Below are 16,496 nucleotides of genomic sequence, written 5' to 3' on the forward strand. Positions count from 1 at the left end.
ATACTAGAAAAATGTTTAAGCTTTAATTTAGAAGTCAGTGTATTTGATATAATTTCAATTTTCAATTCACTCACAGAATTGGCTTCAGTTCTGGTGCTTACTAAATCCTAGGCCATTTGCCAAAGGGCGAAAGACGTGCCCAAATGTGACTTTCCCGTCCTGGGAGCAATGGGATGGCGTCCATGTTGGAATCTCAAAAAGGGGAAATGTGTGATAACATCCCCTAGTCACAGGCCCCAGGGTAAGCGAAGGCTGGTGCTTTTCACCAAACATTGTTTGCCATGTGTAGAGAGACCCATAGGAGAAGCAGTTCATGAACACTGGGTTTGAAAGTTTTCAGGCACTTTTTAGGAGGAAATACAAAATTATGGACCCAAATATGTCAGTGCTGTCAAATATGTAATTATAAGGACACACTTACAGGAATTTAAATGTTCTTGTGGGAAAAAACCCACTTAAAATTAGAAGAAAGAACAAGTACACCCAGGAGCAGTATATTGTAATAAAAAAGGTAGAGGTGGGCAAGCCCTGCCTTAATTCAGGTCTGACATTTACTCAGGTTTACTCTGACCTCGTGAGCTCATCGGCGCCCACACCATCGGTCCTCAGAGACTGGGTGGAGGATGCGCGTTATCTGTAGCAGGAGGTCACTCCCATGCTTGCCGTCCTCTGAACGAACGGCCTTTTCTGCTCTGCCGGCCGGGACTCGGGATGTTTATTTCTTCCTACTGACATGTCTTTCTCCCATGCTCTGACCCAAACCCCCAGGGCCCCTGTGCTCCTCTGGATCCCAGGGTATCCACTCCCTGCTGGGCCTCCGGTGTGTGCTAGATCCCCAGGCCTGAACTCCCATGCCCTTGCTGCCCCGTCAGAGCTTGTAGGAAAGAGCCCTGGACAGGACAGATGATCAGGTGTGGACATTTAAACCATCTGGTCAGGAACCGTCAGGTTCCCGTTCCTATTGGGACTGAGCAAGTGCTTGCAATTAGCACCTGAGTCGGACAGAGCTAGGCTAAGGGTGGCTGCTCACACGCCGGAATGAAAGTGGTACCACTGGATCCAAGGGTCTGCATCCGGCAGCCCGGGGAGCTATGGCTCAAGGGCTCAGCAGGGACTGCACTCAGAGCCAGGGCAGGAGCAGAGGAGGGGGTACCACTTACACCAAGTCATGGACAGATCTGAAATTTGACTACAGATCCTTGGCCAGCAGCAACATTACTCCAGCCTTACCCTGCCTGTGCATCAGGATCACCACAAAGTTTTTTAAAAATATAGATGTCTGAACCACCCTGGCTGTACCATACACAGACACCATCTCCTGATGCAAGAGCTCCAGGCTGATGGCCCAACCATCTGTATTTAGCCAACGGCCCAGGCAGTTCTGAGACAGGGATTGCTGTGCCGCCTAACAAAAGATGGCAATAAAACGGAAGAGTCTGCAGGGTAACGTTACCACAAGTTAAATACAGTTGTTCCCTGCGAGGCAAGAAACGTTCTCATCTCACTGGGAATACATCGAAGATTCCTGATTCTGCCTGAAATTCAGTTCACACCCAGTAGTTATTTCTCGAATGCCTGCACAGGTGAGCACATGAAAGCACGCATCGGGCCGCCTTGGGCTCTACCTTTCAGCTCTTCAGTCTTCTCTTGGAGCTGTAGTTCTATTTGCTCTTTTTGTATTTCCAGTTCTGAATTATGCTTCTGAAGCTTTGCCAATTTCTAATGAAAGGAAGAAAAAAAGCTTTTTAAAAACCTCACTTGAAGTTTTGTCAATACAGCCTTTCTTGGTGAAAGGCTGCATTTTTATCCATCCATCCATCCATCCATCCTTGCATCTATGCATCCATTCATCTATCTGTCTCAGCTCCTTTCCATGGCTAACAGCCAGCGCCGGCCCACTGCAAGATGCTGCATTCCATCTCATGCACAAGGGCTCCATGTGACTTCAGGCAGACACTGGTTCTCAACCTGGCCCGGCAATGGCCGAAGTCAAGGAGAAACAACTAAATCCAAGGTCTCCTCGTAGCCAAGGAAATGCCTCTGTCCTTTTCTGGAAGCTTCTCAATAGCCAAGGTATTTATATATTTATATGATATAAATAATTTATGATATAAAGTGGATCCATCAGGACGGATGTGATCAGGACAGAAGCTCTATTATTTTAGCTTGTCCTAGTAAAGTATCTGCTGAGCTGGCAGCTGGGGCCACTTGGTGCTGACGGTTGGTCACCAGCAGTGCCTGCAACGCGGAGGGTGCCCTGGGGCTCCAGGCTGCCACAAACCTGGGCGCTCTAGGACTTTGGAAAGTACAGGAGAATAGAGGGTAATAAATACTACCTCTTCAGAACACTGCAGCTCACACCTGTGCAGGGCTCTGTGGTAGGCACTTGGCTAAATGATTTCATCTGACAATTTTATTCTCACAACGACTCTGTCAGTCCCTTTTTGTTATTCCTATCTTACATCAGAGAAAGTAAGGGACTTGCCAAGGTTGCCCAACCGGACGGCAGCAAAGACGAGATTTGAGCTGGGGACATCTGATCTCTGCCTACTCCTCATTTTACTACACCATGGAGACGAAAACCTGCCCCAAGCTTTGCACTGCTGTTCTGGGGAAGATGCTTCAGGGCACACACCAGAAGGACAAGTGACCGGGGACCAAGATCATCCTGGAAGAGAGGAAAGCATCTAGCCAGGGCTCCTTCTCTTTAAAAGGGCTTTCATCAGTTCATGATGGTTGAAAAAAGAGGAAACCTTATGTTGTACGTCTTGAAGCATGAGCCTCCTCTTCTTCCCCCAGATTCTAGGCCTCTGACCTCCCCTCCCCTGAAAGGTAGGCTTCCTTTTTTGATAGAAGCCAACAGCAAAAATTGATCTGTTCTGCAGAAATCTGCTTTGTGGGAAAATGCTGTGCCGTGACCTCTTGCATGCATTTCCGTAATCACAACCAGCACAGACCTCTTCCATGGCAGCCTTGTATTTCCTCCCCTTCTCCTCATAATTTTGCCTGTGGGCAGCTGCTCTGTCCAGCTCGGATTCCAGTTTCTGAATCTTCTCCATGTCACTGGCCCGAAGAGCAGCCAGGCTGGTCAGCTTCTCCACCAGCCCATGGTTCTCTTTGTTCTAGAGGAAAAAACAGCAGATGTTTAGGGGTTTATCCAAAATAAAGAAGCTGTTCCATTTGCCTCTCACAACCTTTGACATGGCATCTAAATCTATCAGAGCTTTATCTACAATGATCCCACTTATCATTACGATGGCATGTATGAGCATCTTCATCCCAGTGCAAATAGCAAGGCAGATCTGGTCAAACTTCCTGAGCTGATGGCACTTTTAGTGTGGGACCAGCCCAATCTTGGAGCTCCAAGACAACCCTAGTGCTATGGGATACACTGTGTCCCCTGCTGCCCCCCAAATTCACATGTTACAGTCCTAATGCTCAACACTTCAGAAAATGACTATATTTAGAGATAGGGTCTTTAAAGACAAAATTAAGGTAAAATGAGGTGATATTGGCAGGTCCTAATCCAGGATGACTGGTGTCCTTATAAGAAGAGATTAGGACACAGACACTGAGGGAAGATGGTGTGAAGAAACAGGGAGGAGACTGCCATCTGCAAGTCAAGAAGAGACAACTCAGTAGAAACCAGCTCTGCCAACACCCTGATCTTGGCCTTCTAGCCTCCAGAAGTGCGACAAAAGAAATGGCTGTTGTGTAGGCCACGTAGACTGTGACCGTTTGTTACGGCAGCCCTAACAAAGGAATATATCTCGCATGGAGCCCCGGCAGCGTCGGGACTCCCAGGGGCCCCGCTCCCAGCTGTCACGGCAGCTCTTTGGTGCTGATCTGCACAAGGCACATAACATGAGGCCTGCCGCACAAGAGCACAAAGAGGAGAAGCTGCATCAAAACCTCAAGGGTTTTTTTTGCACATTCATCCTTTCACTAAGGACTCCTATGGCATCATTCATGGCTAAGTTTCAAGTTTACCCTAGGAGAAGCTCGGTGTTATTTGGGACAGGCCCAGGAGTGAGTTTTATAGATCTGGATACTGCATATGCCACAGCCCTTCCCCACTGGCTAAGAGCATGTGAATTTTGTTTCCTACCAGTGGAAATGGTATGAGGAGTCTCCCCAAAATAGGCAGGGCTGCAGTTAGACCATATAGACCTCTGGGCAAATTAGAAAGGAGTAACTCCTCTGAGCCAACACAGTCCTGAGGGAGCACGGCTTGGCATGCCGACATCTTTGTGCAGGTGAGAAAAAGGCACCCCTGCCTCAAGGCCACCCAGCTTTGTACCAGGACACATGGGTTGGCTAAAGCAAAGCCAATCTGGATTTCAGCCCCACTTGCACTCTTGGGCAGCTGTCCTTGTGCAGTGTACAACCTACACAACTGCACGGAGCAGCCTTTTACAGTGTACTTCTGTTTTCCAGATCGGGTGGTCCACATAAACTATTTGAACCTCCTAACACATGGGCATAAATCTTAACAGCGTTAGCTAAGGAACTGGCCCAGGACAAAATAAATCGGTTAGGAAAAGTACATATGAAAGATACATTATGCACACCTACCTGATCTTCTAGCTTTTTCTGCAAACGCTGGACCCTGTAAGTAAGCTGAATGTTGAGCACGAATCGCCGGATACTCTGGAATCTACGTCTGGCCAGCCATGCCCGTGCATATTTCTGAAGGATCACAGCCTTGTGTTCCTCCAGCATCTTTAAAACAAGATTTTATGAAACGCAGGTTGGCTCTCTACTGTTTCTCTCATCAACTCCTCCAACATTGAGAGACGCAACTATCAAAATATTCTCAGAGCGTAAAATACAAATTTCTTGTAATCAACCCAGAGTCCTATTACGCCTAGATCTTCGAAACGATGACGAAACCGACCTGTAGTGGACATGTATGAACAGACACTCAGATACCAGGACTCCCTGTTCTCTATGAAGGTCTTCATGCAGAAAAAAAACCATCTCACTATGACTGGTGAAAAATAACCTGAGCCCTGGGGAACCCGTGTCCTAAAAAAGCACGGGGTCAGCCATACCTTTCGATACCTCCTCCTTGCCAGGAGCCCTCGGGTGTAGCCCTGGATGGTGATGGTGGCCACGCGAATCAGCTGGTACAAATTGCGGACGAGATACCCACGACAGTACTTCTGAATGATGATGGCTGCCCATGCTTCTTTCAAGGCTGTTGCCGTAACAGCTTTCCTTGGTTAAAAAGAATGCAGAGTGAACCTGTTATCCACAGAGCACGGACTTCTATGGGACAGTGACGAGATGGCGCAGCATTGTTTTTGTTTTTTTTTTCCACCGAGGAATAGTCAAATGTTTTGCAAATCTACCCATTAAACTCTAGAACTCATTGACTCTAACGCCCGCTGGAAGTCAGTCTCATCACCTCTCCTTTCACCCTGATCTGAATGTGGACCTGCTCCAGGCCAGGGGAATGACATGGCAACTTGCACACTCTTCATATTCAGGTCGATCAGTCCACCGTCACTCACATATGTGAAAACAACTGGGCTTTGGCATTTCACCTGCTCATTCAGCCTCGTGGGAAACCATGCTAGAAGCTCTAGATCAGGGATTGGCAAACTACAGCCTGGGGACTAATTCTGCAGCCTTCTGCCTGTTATTGTCCAGTGTTATGAGAATGCGGCCACACCTATTATCTGTGTATTATCCGTGGCTAATAACAGCAAAGTTGAAAAGTTGTGAGAATCTGCATGGCCCCCAAAGCCCAAATAACTGGCTCTTACAGAAACAGCTTGTCAATTCCTGTCTAAAGGACTGGAAGCAAAGACAAGGTTCTCACCTTCAGAGTTTACAACCTCATGTAGCAGACAGATTTATAAATGGCCAGGTGGGATAAAAGGAAAACTAAATTAAGTACCAATAGATCTGTAAGAGAGATTCTGCCTGTGAGCTAGGCCTTGATGGAAAAGTAGGATTTCTGGAGAAAGTGAAGGTTGGAAAAGGCATTTCAGGCTAAGGACCAGTGAACACACAGACACCTAAGCAATGCCTGAAATATTCAGAAAAAGAATTTGGAACTGTCAGAATATAAGATACATGAAACAAATTAGTGAGGTTAGAAAAATAGAGACCATTTGTTATTTACAAAATACAGTTACTGAATATCCACGATGGTGTATGAAAGCAGGGTCCTGGATCTCCCAGAGCTTCCATTCTCATGAATGCATCGAGGCCACGGGGGGGCCTTGAAAGCCATGTCATGACTGAGTGTAGGAAACAGGGGTCACTGGAAGCATTAAGGGCAAGAGGAGGGCAGTGGCTCTCACAGGCCCTGCTTCCGGAGGACAGGCAGCTGGGGGAGGCTGTGCTGGGGGACCAGGAGGCAAGCGGTGGTGGAGGCCTCATGTAGGACAGGGGCATGGGAATGGAATGAAGGGACAGACACGAGAGGTAAGTCGGGGTAAAACCGTCAGGCCACGGCGATTCCCAAACAGAAAGGGGGCCTGAGCTGGGGAAGAAAATAACCCTGGCTTTTCCTGCCCTGGAGATGGTTGCTGTCACCTGACCCAGGGGCACGGGAGGGCAAGCCTGGCTGTGTATATGTGTCAGACAGTCATCTGGGGTGGGGTGGCAAAGCCCAGTTTGGAGCACGCAGAGATGAAGGCTGTGGTGTGCCAGTCATGTCTAGAAGCCCAGATGCTGCTGGAGGTCAGGCCGCCAGCTCAGGAAGAGGTCGGGTTCTGTGACACAGCCTGACCCTTAAACAGCTGCCTTCTCAACTCTCCTCCCAGCACGCCAAGGAGGGAGGCGGCGTGGACGCACACTAGCACACGCTGCTGTCCGGAAGGACGCCATCTCACTGGCAGCCCGGGCCGGCCTCTGGGGAGCACTCGGTGAGGGGTAAGATTGGCGGAACTGCCCTCCACTCAGCCATCCCCTCGGCGGGCGCTCTGTGTTTGCTGGCAGAGCCTTGCCATGGACCCCTCGGGTACGGTCGGCCCCCCACTCTCTGCAGGTAGGCTGGTCAGTGGCTACTCACAGCATCTACGTAGGGGCTGCACCAGGACCCTGACTGCCTTCGGCATTTTCACTTCCCACAGAAAAAGGGCCCAATCCCTCTACCTGGTCTCACTTCAAAACCCTGATCAGAGCTTCGGGGTCCTAGGGGTCACCTCTGCCGTGGGAACGGTAGGCAGGGTCAGCACTACCTGCCCCGAGGACATGACCTTCTCATCTCCAGGCTCACGGCCGGCTGTAGGAGGGCACCCACACACATCTGCGCCCCCCAGGAGAAAGGCCGTTCGTCCTTGATAGGCCCCTCCCCACAAGGTGAGCAGTCACCTGAGCCACACCACGCCCCCCGCTTCCTCGGCTCCAGGGTACCTCACAGTTTGCTGACCCCGGAAGTATTGCTGGATTGTCAGGGCAGCTTGTCTTTCTCGGAGGAACTTTTTTCTCTGGAGCCAGCCACGGATGTGCTTTTGTATCACAACACAACTCTGCCTGAGCTTATCCAGTCGGAGTTTCTCTAAATAGGCCACTTGTCCTGCTCTGAAGAAAATTTTGGTTTTACCAAACTGGTACTGATTAGAATCCTGGAAGAGAAAAATGATAGAATCAGAAATAAAATCTTTCAGAGTTTCTATAGTATTTGGAAAAGATGTTTAGAGATTCAAAGATGCCAAAACATTGTTATTTTGACACATATGTTCATTGACATAAAGCAGAAAATTCTGATCATGACCTCGAAATTTATTTTTTTGAGATGTCTGTTTAAAGCCACTGGGGAAAGAAATGGACTTGAGGTTCAGGGGTCCATCTGTGGGGTGAGAGGGGTGTGTGCATGCTCGGTGATTCTCAGTTGGACCGTTGGGAAGCTTCAGCTTCCCATGTGTGGTTTCTACAGGAGAGCAGAGCCTGGAAAGGTCTGGTTTGTCTTCACCACCCCTTTCCTGGCCATGGTACCTCTGTCCCTACTTCCTTCCCATCACAGCTTACTGCTGCAGCAACCCAAATCCACACGGAGTGGCCTGTCTGGGACCCTCCTGGGGCAGAGACAGCTCAGTTGACCATGTGATATAAGTCAGGTTCATCGAAGCTCCTTAGATTGTGGGAGGACAACATAGGGTAGGAGGACTCTGAGGGAGGCCAGGGTTCGAGTCTGGATCCCTAATGGTGACTCCTACCCTCAAGAGATGATGCTCCCATGAGCGTGTCTGCTCTGGCCCAGCACACAAATGCTCGGGGCTATTTTCTTCTCTGGCATTCATGACAATACAGTCCTGAGACAGGCGGGTAGGGATGGGAAGAGCTGGTCATTCCAGGAGCTGAGCAAGACTGACCTGGATGAGCCTGTGTAAAACCACTTTGCACATCTCCTTTTTATCGCTGAAGGAAAGCTCCTGTTTGGTCATGAGCACACCGTAGCGACTGTAGAATTCGATGTATGTCCACCTGCAAAGTCAAAGGGGATCTAAGGAGGCGTGTCAGAAGGAGGCGTGGCATGTCTGGGGATCCCACTGCTGATGGGGTGGTGGGGGGGTGGAGTCAGTTCTGGGATGATGGCACTGACCTTTGACCTCACCCTGAGCACACCTGCGTGCCTCCCATACCATATTTCCGCTAACACTCTGCCCCAACAATTGTGCTCTCCTCCCCCTTCGGCTCCCTCTCCCAGGAGCAGTGGGGAGGCAGCGGGTGGTGTTCACTAGCCGTGGGATCTGGTGATGGGGTGGTGGCAGCCCCTGTCCCACACATCGCCTGTCAGTGGCCCTCCTCTGGCCTCCGCAAAGCACAGTGGGAAAAATCTTGGGGGCATCTTATCCAAGTATCTGACAAAAAGCCTGGCAGCCGCTCCCTTGGTTCTCAGCAGACCTGAAGTTGGGCATTTTCCCCCCAAAACAAGGAGTGACAACGAACCTGGAAGGGTAGCTCTGCGCACTAATGCGAATCGTCTCTAAAACGCCGCAGGCTCGCAGCTGCTGAACAATCCTTTTGGAGTCGAACCTGAAAGAAGACGGGTATTAGGAGATGGGTTAAGCCATCATGACGGACAAACGTGCCCACGAGCAGCGTGGCAGAGCCACCTGGATGGTGCACCCTGGGGAGTGGGGTCCGCCTCTGCGATCCCCACACCAATCCCCACACCGATCCCCACACCGATCCCCACACCAGGCACCCAGCAGCTACTCCATGGATCCCTGTCGGAGGGGAAACGAAAACAGCAGCTCCGCGAGACTTCCGGAAGCTGACCGAGGTCACAGAGAAAGGAGCGGCGGATTCTGACAGTGGAAACAGGGAGAAGGCCTTGTAAGGAAAGGGCCTTTGGTTCAGCTTCGCATGACAACCCGAGCAGAGGAAACGTTCCCACCCGCCTCGTCCAGGTGCCCACGTGATGCTAGAATTCCCCTAACAGGACACCCTCCGGCTGAGGTCTGAGCGTCTGGTGGCCCATGGACACACTTCCCACCTCCACGGCCGGTCACACCCCTCAGACACCTCTCCACTCTAGTCAGCTCAAAGACACTCTGCAACGTCTGCTCCTGAGCCTGGGGGTTCCCTGGGGCGCCAGAGAGCAAGTCTCACGTTTCACGCCGTGTTTGAGGGCGAAACCTCTGTTCCTCTACCAACTTTCTTTCAAAAAACAAATTTTCTTTTTAACTGAGGTATAAATGACAGGCAGCATCACAGGAGCTTGAGGTGTACAACACAGTGACTCGGTATTTGTATATATTGTGAAATGGTCACAGTAAGTCTAGATCACACCCATCTCCATACAGAGTTACCGCAGTTTCCTTCTGTGTCGAGGACTTTTAAGATCTACTCTATTTTTTTTCAAAGATTTTATTTATCTGAGAGAGAGAGTTTGAGAGACAGAGCGCGCACGAGCACAAGCAGGGGGTGCGGCAGGCAGAGGGAAAGGGAGAAGCAGGCTCCCCGCGGAGCAGGGAGCCCAAGGCGGGGCTCGATCCCAGGACCCCGGGATCATGACCTGAGCCGAAGGCAGATGCTTAACCGACTGAGCCACCCAGGCGCCCTAAGATCTACTCTCTTGGCAACTTTCAAACACACAATATAGTATTATTAACTCTAGTCACCATGCTGTACACAAATTCTTCTTATAATCAAGGAAATGCTCTGGCTTTCTCAGTTGCATAAACTTTAGTTGTAGGCTCTTCTTTCAAAGCCAGCCCCTTAGCTTCATCCTGGAGACAAGGTGGTTTCGCCTCCTTAGAGGGGCTGTGCTGGTTAACAGTATATGGAAAGGACGGAGTTGTTCTGAATCATTAAAAAACCCAGAAACAGTAAAGTTCAAGAGAATTCTTGACAAACAAATTCTCCAACATCGTGACAGACATGACCTCCTCAGTGTTTTCCCTCTGCCGCACAGGAACACTTACTCAAAGGGTAATTTTTCATCATTTGGCTTGATGCATCGGACATAGTGGGGTGTGGTCGCATTGAGGGTTTCCATGAGCAAATACAGAGAGCTGCGGAACTAGGAAACAAGGTCAGAGAATAAAGGTCACACTGAAATTGATGCTTAAATCAAGGCCAAAAAAAAAAAAAAAAAAAAAGGCCTAACCTTGGTAAATTAAGAAGGAGAAAAGTTAACTTCATGCATAAACATCTACTATGAAAGCTCTCAAACCACGACTGTGATTATTAGCATGTCCTATGTTCTGGACAGAATGCTGCTCTATCCAATTCTCCCAAATAGCAGGGAACTTAGTAAATCATGTTATTGTGTGAACATGTGGTTGGCTCAGGTGTGTGCAGCCTTGGAGGCTGAGGTATGATGATGATGAACTGTGGCTTTTCTTTGCACTTACATGTATACTAGATGTGAAGCAGCTCAGTGCCCGTGCCCAGGCCTGGAATGTGGGCCCTACTGCTGCCTGGCTCCCTGTGGGGCCCGGCCCCCTCGCCCTCAGATACTTTCTGGGTACCTTGCTCCCCACTGTGGTCCGGAATTGCTTGTTGTTTGGCTTGATGACTGGCTTTGCAGATTTAACGGTGATCGCTGAACTGAAAGGGGAAGGAGGAACCGGATGTTCTTGAAAAAAGTTGGCACAGAGATGAAACTGGAAGGAACAGAGAGGATTTCAATGTCCAAAGGTGTTCACTCTCAGTTGTCACCTGATACAAACCACATAAATGGTCACAACAAGCCCATTTAAAGTGAGGTTAGCAGTCTTGACCAATCTCAGCCAAATCTGAATCCCACAAGAGGACTGTCCTCCCTCGAGATGACGCATGGCTTCTTTCCAGGAATATGAGCAGAGAGGAAATCTGTGTGAATGTCTATGTGGGTATGTAGGTCTGTATGCTGTTTCTACACCTGGAATCTCCCCCCTCCTACCTCACATTTTCATCCCTGCACATCCAAACTCTAACCATTATTCGAGGTTCTGTTAAAATATTTTCTAGCTCTATCCCCTTCACTTGCTTAGATTAAGGTTTAAAAAAAAAAGGTAAAAAAAATTTGTGCCCTAACTCAAATTAATTCCAATTTCTTCTAAATAAGATAATCTTCTTCTGAGATACTCATTACTTTCTACCATGCTTCAATTACTTCTTCAAGTGTCTTTTCTTTCTTTTTTTTTTTTTTCCTTTTAAATCAGACATTGACAATCTCCTTTGGAGGAGAATCCCTGCCTGACGAATCCTTATATGCCCCTGCTGTGAAAGCAGTGGGTCTGAACATCCCACACCTCTGAGAGCCTGTGTGCTGAGCACAGAGACCCATCTGTGCTTTCACGTGATCTGTATCCATCTTCCAGAACGGACCCCGGGGTACGCTTGGGGGCGAGTAAGCAATTGGTGAATTAAATCAACTAATTTTGTACACAAGATGCAGGCCATTTCCACACTGAATTCTCTAACATAAATCAGTTTTAATAACTGAAGTTGTCATGCCTGCGACTAATTTATGATGGTTAGGGGAAGGGCTCATGCTCATTTGGGAAACTGTCAAAATACCTGAATATCAACAAAGGATTGGGGATCTTTTAAAAGAAGAAAAATAAATATGATCTAACCAAATACTCACAAAATGAAGGCCTGCGTATGGAATATTCTTATTCTCAAATGTTCATAAGGAAATATTTGAAGAGGAAAAGAAAAATCCAGAAGTCATTCCTTTGGTGACACTACTCCTCATACAGAACTGTGGATTCGAGCAGCTTGCACATTGGAGCCCGCACCCCTTTCCCCAGGTCACCCTCTCTCTGTCTTGCCCTGGTTTCCTTTGGATGCTTAGCACTACCTGCCATTGCTACTTACGTGGTTAGGGTATGTTACTCCCTTTAGAATGTGAGCTCCACAAGGGCAGGAACCCTGACCGCCTTGGTCACTGCTATATCTGGAATCTGGTACCAGTGCTTGGCACATGGTAGGTGCTAAATAAATCTTTGTGAGTGGATGAATCAAATGTAAACTGTGGTCCTTTAACTGGTTATATATTAGCTATCCTTCTCTGGCATCTGCACATTTGATTTCTGATTTTGTATCTAGTGGATATTTATTTGGATGCTTTCAGAAGCTTGATACATATTTTAGTCCCAATTCCGAAACAGTTATTTTTTCTATGTCTGAGCTACAGTTTGCCACTGCAAGACAGTACACACACCCACATATTTCTTATTCTTTCCTGATACACATCTAGTCCATGTCAAGTTACATAACAAATAACATTAATTACCCTCTTAGGACCTTACAAACCTTGCTCGCTCTCATGATTTCAACCAGCATGTCATAGACAGTATCTCTGTTCTTCTCAAGGAAACCTTCACATTTATATTCTACCTATGCAGAGAAAGGATTTAATTATTTCCAAAGAAACAAAAGCAGACAGCATCTAAGTACCGCAGAATTGGTCTCTTTTTCTTTTTTAACAGTGATTAATGAAGGGGTTAAAAGGCAATCTTCTAAAAAGAGATTCAGTTTCTGTTTATCACAGCAAGCCATTTAAAATAAAACTTTGGAAGCTGGGAATATGTCATCTGATGGAAAGAGCCAGGCTCTCCCACTGCCTGGATTTCTCACTAGTCACTGATCATGCTGTATTCACCTGTCGGTTCCCTCTAGCTACAGGTGACCAGTCATTCCCTGCAATGTGTGCAGTTAATACACACAGAGGTCTAAAGAAGAACTGGCTTGAGGTTCACTCTGCCTTTGAAGCTATCAGGTGGAGGAAAAAACCTCAGTGTTGTCCCTTGGGTTCAAACAGAAATATTTTCCTAAAGCAGCATTAACATGGTAGAAAGGAAAGAAAAACTTACCATTTGACCACAAAGTTTTCAAGGGCCACCGAAGCCCTCAGAGTCAGTTAGAGTGGGTACATGCCTTCACTGCTTCAGTTTGGCTTAGAGAAACTCCATGCGGCCCTTTCTGGTCCAAAGGGCTTCTTTAATCCCTCAAACCCCAGGGTGGTTGCTTAAACATTCAAACCCCAACAGTTTATGCCTCTGGGTTACATAGTTTATTATGTGATATATATTTTTCACAAATTAGAAAATATGTTTAAAATACAATTTAATAACTGTGCAGAAGCAGGCTTTGGGGAATGCTGGAATCTGGGGGCAGAGAGGGTGTTCACGGGCCCCTGACCAAGTACCCTGGTTTGTCCCCCTAAATGAGGAAGCATCCTTGCTGGGCAGAGTTTGGGTTAAGAACCAGGAACACCGGCTATGTGCAAACACTCCCTTGTGAATGAAGACCTTGGGTTACTGTATAAATTCTTCCAGGCTGGTGGTGTGAGCCACTGACTTAAACGGACAAAGGTATAACAGTGTAATAAGACCATCTGTGGGGACAGTCACAGCCTCTGTTGGGAGCTCTGGGGACCTTGGGAAGATGTGCTGACTTGCTGCATCTAAACACAGCCATCTCATTTTCAAAATGATTGCATTTTCCTGGCTAATTAAACTGAGAACCTAAGCTAACCTTACAACGTGTGTGGTTTCTTCCCAGCAACTTGCAACCCACCCAAAATACTGCTTTTAAGAGGGACTTCTTGGAAGTGCCAGGGGTGAGAGGATTAAATGTGCAGAAACCAAGTGCGATGAAGAGGGTCTCGAAGTAAATCCCATATGTCTGATGCCTTTTTGCCCCTGCCTTTCCCCCATGGGATCCCAGCTGTGGAATTGCAAAAGACAACCACTAGAAAATATAACCTGAGATACTATCATTCATTTCACATTCATCTCTTCAGGAATCAAAAATGCTAGCAGGTTTTGACAGTGCTCCTCTAGCCCACAAAGTCATTACGACTTTCCAGCTCGCTGTCCCTTGCCCTGCCCTCTCAGTCACAATGAGCACACCCTGGCCCCCAGCAGTAGCACTGGTCCCATGATCCCCAGGCACTGGCCAGGCCCTAGGAATAACACCCAACCGGCAAATGCTCTGAGGGCAAGAGTTTCCTTCGGGAAGGAAAACAAGATGAGAATGTATGTTTATAGCAAGTGGTTATGGTGATTTTTCTTTTTTTTTTCCTATTTTCTAAGCATTCTGTAATTTTTTTTTTTAAAGATTTTATTTATTTGACAGAGAAAGACACGGCGAGAGAGGGAACACAAGCAGGGGGAGTGGGAGAGGGAGAAGCAGGCTTCCCACAGAGCAGGGAGCCCAATGTGGGGCTCGATCCCAGGACTCTGGGATCATGACCTGAGCCGAAGGCAGACGCTTAACAACTGAGCCACCCAGGTGCCCCCTGTAATGTAATTTTTAAATAACTTTTCCTTTTTATTAAAGTAATATGTTTCATAAAAAATAGATCTATAAAGAAGAAAAAAAAGATCATCTAGAAAATGCAACATCCTGAGCCAGCCTACTTTACCACTGTGATAAATATATTACAACTTAATAAAAAAGAAAAACCTCAAAAAAAGATACAGCTTTCATTATAGAAAACAATTATGCTGTCTTGATCATAACAATTTCATAGAGGCAATAAACTGGTAAGAGACTAATGAATTCCCAGGAAATCCAAAATCAGAAATGAGATCCACTAGCCACACGTTTATCTTTAAAGCACTACAGCGGAAACTCGTATTTTGAGACAAGAAACAAATTAAAAATTGTTAAACACAATTTTGTGATGAAGGAGACAAGCGCATGTCTCCTTCATCACAGCAATGCACCGAGTGTGACTTGAATCCGGCCAGAGAAGCCCCCGGCCCGCCCACTGCCTCTAGGAAACCCCTCTGGCTCCAATGCAGACAGCATCGCCCGAGACTCTCATTGTACCTTGTCAGCAAAGTGCTGGATGATGAAGGATGTATTTGACATTCTGGGTTTTTCAAACAAAGAGTTCTTGTTGACAAAATTATTATACAGCTTTTGAAGCCAGTTTTCATCAGTTCCATGTGGTAACTGCAAGAGAAAAGCAAACCAAATAGTAAGAAAACTAGAGCTGAGAGATGCATACGGGCACAGAAAAGTACTAATTCTGACAAACCAAGGTGAGCGGACATCTCAGAGTGAGCTCCTTACATCTGTGGCTCCTTTTTATAAAGCAGCTCTAGGCACACATCTGTCCTTGATCCTAACAACCTTTACAGTGCCATTTATACAGACCAATAATGCCCTTTTAGAAAAACAAAATGTTATAAGCGAGAAGGAAAGGGACATACCATGTAACTCAAGAATGAAGAAATTTATTTTTGCAGAATTGGCAGTATTCCTATTATTTCTTCCCAAAGAAGTCTAAAGGTTCAGGAAAAAATAGCCTAGATTTCATTACATGAATGTGACTTTTATTCTCAGTTGAATGGGGAAAGACTGGCACCTAAATGTAATCCTCCCCACTTCATCCCCACCTCAGAAAAATAGCTTTTCTTTTCATTTTACAGCCTATTTATTTTATTTTATTTTTTAAAGACTTTATTTATTTATTTGTCAGAGAGAGACAGAGCACAAGCAGGGGGAGCAGCAGAGGGAGAGGGAGAAGCAGACTCCCCGCTGAGCAGGGAGCCCGATGCGGGGCTTGATCCCAGGACCCTGGGATCATGACCCGAGCCGAAGGCAGCCGCTTAACCGACTGAGCCACTCAGCCACCCCTTTATAGCCTATTTAATAACCACTTCCTCAAACAAAAATAATTGCAGAACTTGTTCTTGATACTGGTGATATAGAAGCGATCAGTGATATTCGGCCCAAACTCAACGAATTTAATCTCCTGTTGTGTCCAAACGACTCCTGCATGCTTCTTTGTGACACTGGTTGCGTAGCAAACGTCTGTGTAGGGTAGGTACAAATATTTCCTAGAGGCTGCCTTGGCCTGGGCACCCTGCCCTCTCAAGATCATTCCAGAATGCTCAGCCCTGCTGCCAGCCCTTTAATCTTGTATCACTGTAGGGGCTGAAACCCAGCTGGTACCAGAGAGGAGAATCTGTGAGAAAAAGCGTGGCATTGCGAATTCCAGGGAGAAAAGGCCAGTTAGTCTTCAACATTATATATATTTTTTTGAAACAAATCTCTGGAAACTAAATCTATGCTTAAACATC

The 16,496-nt window shown here is 47.1% G+C and overlaps 1 protein-coding gene across 1 annotated transcript in view; it reads right to left on the bottom strand.

Moving 5' to 3' along the window:
- Nucleotides 1-16,496, bottom strand: part of MYO5C (myosin VC) — a 90,392-nt gene that overhangs the window by 33,396 nt on the left and 40,500 nt on the right. Inside the window, exons 13-23 of the mRNA XM_021693732.1 lie at nucleotides 15,238-15,363; nucleotides 12,712-12,795; nucleotides 10,938-11,072; nucleotides 10,389-10,486; nucleotides 8,908-8,994; nucleotides 8,331-8,442; nucleotides 7,372-7,583; nucleotides 5,055-5,220; nucleotides 4,576-4,722; nucleotides 2,958-3,122; nucleotides 1,626-1,719 (exon numbers count right to left, since the gene is read on the bottom strand). Of these exons, the coding sequence (XP_021549407.1) occupies nucleotides 1,626-1,719; nucleotides 2,958-3,122; nucleotides 4,576-4,722; nucleotides 5,055-5,220; nucleotides 7,372-7,583; nucleotides 8,331-8,442; nucleotides 8,908-8,994; nucleotides 10,389-10,486; nucleotides 10,938-11,072; nucleotides 12,712-12,795; nucleotides 15,238-15,363 (1,426 nt within the window). The remainder of the gene's footprint in view (nucleotides 1-1,625; nucleotides 1,720-2,957; nucleotides 3,123-4,575; nucleotides 4,723-5,054; nucleotides 5,221-7,371; nucleotides 7,584-8,330; nucleotides 8,443-8,907; nucleotides 8,995-10,388; nucleotides 10,487-10,937; nucleotides 11,073-12,711; nucleotides 12,796-15,237; nucleotides 15,364-16,496) is intronic.

This window comes from Neomonachus schauinslandi, chromosome 9 (genome assembly GCF_002201575.2).
Source record: "Neomonachus schauinslandi chromosome 9, ASM220157v2, whole genome shotgun sequence".
Lineage (NCBI taxonomy): Eukaryota > Metazoa > Chordata > Mammalia > Carnivora > Phocidae > Neomonachus > Neomonachus schauinslandi.